Source organism: Bison bison, unplaced genomic scaffold, assembly GCF_000754665.1.
Source record: "Bison bison bison isolate TAMUID 2011002044 unplaced genomic scaffold, Bison_UMD1.0 scf7180017864291, whole genome shotgun sequence".
Classification (NCBI taxonomy): Eukaryota; Metazoa; Chordata; class Mammalia; order Artiodactyla; family Bovidae; genus Bison; species Bison bison.
Genome location: NW_011494863.1, coordinates 1664891 through 1670177, shown reverse-complemented (window position 1 = coordinate 1670177; position 5287 = coordinate 1664891). Strand labels below are relative to the sequence as shown.

General features: G+C 42.3%; 1 protein-coding gene across 1 annotated transcript in view; it reads left to right on the top strand.

Annotated features, from left to right (window-relative positions):
• CD14 (CD14 molecule) overlaps window positions 1–1727 on the top strand; it is a 4024-nt gene extending 2297 nt beyond the window's left edge. Inside the window, exon 3 of the mRNA XM_010850614.1 lies at window positions 1–1727. Coding sequence (XP_010848916.1) covers window positions 1–135 — 135 coding nt within the window. The 3' untranslated portion in view covers window positions 136–1727.
• Window positions 1728–5287: the final 3560 nt, after the last annotated feature.

Sequence of the window (5287 nt, the reverse complement as noted above, 5' to 3'; positions counted from 1 at the left end):
CTGGACCCTGGAGCCCTCCAGCACCAAAATGACCCGATGATCTCCGGCGTGGTCCCAGCCTGTGCGCGTTCTGCCTTGACCATGGGGGTGTCAGGAGCCCTGGCGCTGCTTCAAGGAGCCCGAGGCTTCGCGTAAGGCCAGGGGAAGAGAGGGAAGAGGAATGAGTTGGCTCAGATTGCCCTGGCTCCGGGAGACCCTCGCCAGGACATCTCAACCAACCAGCCTTCTGCCCCATCCTTATTAAAATCTTAAACAGCAGATCCGTGTCATTGACTCAGCAGATGTTTACTGGGCACAGTGCTGGACAGGGAATCCATTATACTTAAACTTTCTTCATCCTAACTTGCTAGAAACCATACCCGCCCTACCATAGAAAAGAACTACGGGGGCAGAAGGGGTATGGAAAAATTGAGTGTCTAGGGCTGCGTGGTTTCCCTGCAGGGTTTCCCTGCCATTTGGGGTTTTCTGAACAGATTACTAGAACCTGTGTTAAAGGATGTTTGGATGGTAAACATGCCTGGAAGGATACTAAATGTTTCCTCTCTGGTGCATTTTCCAAGAGCCAGCTCAGCTGCTCCCTCTCCAAGGTAATAAAACCCAGAGGCATTTGCTTATTCTTACTCTTTTTTTTTTTCCCTTCAACCCCCAGTGAGGAAAGACAGCTATGCCACTCATTCTACCTAAGCTCTGAGGTTTATAATTTCAGGGTTGCTCTCCTGTAGTGTAGAGCCCCTCTGCCCACAAAGGTACACTGATTTTCACTCTGTCAGGTAATAACGGGGGAGCTTGAGAATGGGGAACTGATGCAAGATGCTATAATTTAACCTTCTCTGAACCAGAGATTTTGCAATTATGTTAATATACAAATGTATGATTGTTCTTTGATTTGCAAACAGTATAACATCTCAGACCCTTCACAGCTTCTTTGGACCCCTGCACACGGCAATTAACAGTATATGTCCCCTGAACCACATCATCTCAGAGACCCAGGACATCAACCAAGAGGGACTGTTCCTTCTAAGGGTTCCTTCTTCACCACATCAAGGAGGTAGTCACGTCCATAAGGGATCTAGATATGCCTCAACGGGGACCTGAAGAGGAGTGGGGAGAGGCATGTAAACATAGCCCTTCTCCTGCCTGCCTTCCTCCAGTGTCCAGAACCACACAGATAGTAACAGAGAATGCACATTATTACATTGAAGGGAAAGTTACACAGGTCATCAGACTCAAAGAATCACAGGGACAGCTAAATAAACTGCCAATCTGTGTGGCCAAACCTCACTGGCTCCATTTTGTCAGTTTCATCTTAGGCCCACAGTCCTGCCCCCTCCCCTCTCTGCACAACTGAGCTTTACTCTATTCACAAGGAGTGTACCCAAGCCAGATAATTTACCTAATTAGCTTTTACTCTTGCCTTCATCTGATATGAAAACTGGAAGAAAAAAAAAAGAAAACTGGAAGGATGCCTTTTGCTGACACAGATGGTTAACAGTCATGAGACCCTCAGGGAGGAAAAAGCCCAGGTTCCCTTGGATGCAGATGTGCAGCTTACTTGGTAGTCAAATTCTGTTTTTAGCCTTGACCCCTTTAAATCTCAGGTATCCCCGTCTCAGAGTGCATCTGTGAGTGCATCTGGATCTTGGCTGTATGTAAATTCACAACACCCGCATTATGTAAGTAACATGGCTGTATGTCAGTACCCACAATAAACTTCAAACTGTACTTTATGGAGTTGCCTGCTTCGTTTTTTCATCTCAAAGTTCTTTCTCAGTCTGATGGATATTATTCAATATATCTGCTTCCCAACATTTTGCATGTCGATAGTTTTCCCAATACCATTTTTTGAAAAGACATTGAATGGACTTGGCCCCCTTCTTGAAAATCATTTGACCGTGTGTGTCAGGTTTTATATCTGGGCTCTCTATTCAATGGTGGTTGTAGTGGTTTAGTCATTAACTTGTGTCTTTTGCAACCCCATGGACTGTAACCTGCCAGGCTCCTCTGTCCATGGGATTTCTCAGGCAAGAATATTGCAGTGGGTTGCCATTCCCTTCTCCAGGGCTCTTTTCAATGCTACTGGTCAATATATCTGTCTTCATGCCAGTACCATACTGTTTGATATGAAATCAGGACGTGTGAGGTCTCTAATTTTATTCGTCTTTTCAATATTGCTTTGGCTTCTTGGGGTCCCTTGAGAGTCCATATGAATCTTAGGATGGATTTTTCTATATATGCAAAAAAAAAGCCATTAGGTTTTGATAAGATTTAATTAAATTTGTAGATTGCTTTGGAGAGTGTTGATATCCTAATAATACTGTCTTCCAATCCATGAACATGGGATGATTTTCCATCCACTTGAATCTTTTTTCATTCTTGCAGCAATTTTTGTAGTTTTCACTGTACATGTCTTTCATCTCTTTAATTTCCAAGTATTTTATTTTATTTTTTGATGCTATCTTAAATGGAATTGTTTTTCTTAATTTCCTTTTCAGACTGTTCATTGTTAGTGTGTAGAAACTGCTTTATTGACAGACTGTCGGGACTTTTATCAGGTACTCTTGTACTTATTTTGGCTGTGCTGGGTCATCATTACTGCATGCAGGTTTTCTCTAGCTGTGGTGAGCAGTGTCTGCTCTCCAGTTACAGAGCAAGGTTCAGTAGTTGCAGCGCGTGGACTCAGTAGTTGTGGTAGATAGATCTGCTTTGCAGCATGTGGGATCTTCCCAAATCAGAGATCAAATGTGTGTCCCCTGCATTGCAAGGCAGATTCCTAACCACTGAACCATCATGGATGCCCCAGGTACTCTTAACTACTCATGCATAGTGAAACTGAGAGAAACAGACTTGGGTTAATTCCTACTTCCAAAGGCCCCTACATTGGACTTATCTACAGAGAGGGTTGCTGACCTAAAGTCACCTTGAAATGACACTCAAACAGAGGAAACTGCACCTACACCAGGACAAGAAGAAGACAACATCAGAAGTAGACAGCTTACCCAAGGTGCTAGACCTGATTCATATGATCATTGATCTTTCCTTGACTTCTTGGACCTTTGCATATAAATCAAATGTTTTTCTATCACGGGCACAATCCTATGCTTGTTTTTTAAAAAATCAATCCAGTTGTTGTGTTTATGGCCAATAACCTGTGTCTAGTACTTCCAGATTACCTTGGTGGATTTCTCCACTCCAAGGCTCTCACTAGATGACCCTTAGGAAATTTACCTTATTTTAAAATTTTTTAGAAATTACTTATCTGGCTGCACCAGGTCTTAGTTGTGACACGTGGGATATATGATCTTCCTTGGGGCATGAGGGATCTCTAGTTGTGAGGAGATTTATTTTAGAAGAAAGAAAGTTCAGTCCTGTCAGACTACTCTTGATATTACTAGGTGGGATCCTCTCACCTGGCCAATAAATAATACCTGTTGTGATCTTCGCCATAAATATGAATTTTCCTCTAAAGTTACTCAAGCTTAATCAGAGCAATAAGCAAAAATTCGTGAAGGAATAAAACTTCCCACAATCATGGGATGGATTTATGTGGTTAACACCAGGCTGTGGTCATTTAAGTTTTAAGGTCCCCACAGTTGCAAGGGGTCACTCGTAATTGGGCTTCCCTGGTGGCTCAGACAGTAAAGAATCTGCCTGCAATGCAGAAGATCCTGGTTCAATGCATGGGTTGGGAAGAACCCCTGGAGAAGGGAATGGCTACCCACTCCAGTATTCTTGTCAGGAGAATTCCATGGACAGAGGTGCCTAGTAGGCTACAATCCATGGGGTTGCAAAAAGTCAGACATGCCTGAACTATTAACACTTTTATCTTGGGAACAATTATATTATACTAAGAACAACCAGCCTAGCAACACTAGGAAACTGGACTAAGAGGCTTATGGAAAGTGCCAATTAAGATTGGTACAGAATAGACTAAGTCAGACGACCTGAGGATATACTGGGCTACATCTAATGCAAGTTTCTGGCTTAATTTTCACTTATGATTTTAATAATACTGCTAGCTATGTTATTTATACTTTGCCTGTTTCACAAGATTAGATTGTTTTTTCTTGCATAGCTAAATGTGTGGCAGAGTTTCTGACAAAAATCCGTAGTTTTATATGAGATCAATGATTGTAATAGAGTAACTCTAGATATGGGAAGATACAACAAAAGGGAATTTTTCCTAGACCATATCATATTAGGAAGACAGGTGGTCCAGAGTCCTTTGATTACTGTTGGTAAGACTTAGTCCAGTAACAGCACACTGAGTAGCCTATCAGTGAAATCTTCACCAGACCGAGGAATGAGTCTTCCTAGCACCATGGGACAAAGTGGTCATGAAATGCCTCCCAAATATGGTTGAGTTTGTGACCATGAGGAGGCCCTGTCAACTACAAATTGGTACTTGCCATCTGCCTCTACAAGGATTAAATCATGTGCTGCTGCAGTGGCTGATTTTCAATGTCCCCTGAAAGGAGTTCAGGGTGGAGAGCAGAAATGAGACACTCTGTGCTCAGGGAAAAACTGGCAGGACAGGTCTTCAGATAGTTGGATATTGTCAGGGGCTGATTCTATGAGCCTAATCCTTGTATCTCCTTATATTTAGAAAAGCACCAAAATCCTTCATGGTGATGACTGTTCCTTTTGACTAGCAGAAACCTTCCGGAAAAATATGTGCTTGACTGCATATACTCTCCCTTCACCACAATCACATAGATGCTGACCTCCCCTTCCTCTCTAGAGCAGTTTCTCAGAGCTATCTGAGGTGCTGTCTCCTGGGATGCAGTCCTCATTTTCCTCGAATAAAACTTAACTTGCAACTTTCTTGTTGTGCATTTTTTTAAGTCAACAAGACCTGGAATCAAAGAACACTGGGGATTAGAACACACAAACATCAAACTATAAATACCTACTTGTGCTTAGCCATTACTACCAAAAGCATCATTTTTTAAATAAGCAGATGTGTGTCAATCAGTGCAAAATACAATAAAGACTTGTTAAAACAGAACAGTACTTTGTCTCAATGGCTATATAAAGGAGGTGGTTTTGTTTTTGTATACATCTGGTCTGACAGCAAGTTGTATTACGCATTTAAAGCAATACATGCCCTGAAAGCTTATATTTTCAGTTGTGTACTGAAATCAGAGACCATCTTTTTTTTTTCTTTTTATTAGAGCCATACTAGTGAGTATGGGAGAAGGCAATGGCACCCCACTCCAGTACTCTTGCCTGGAAAATCCCATGGACAGAGGAGCTTGGCAGGCTGCAGTCCATGGGGTCACTAAGAGTC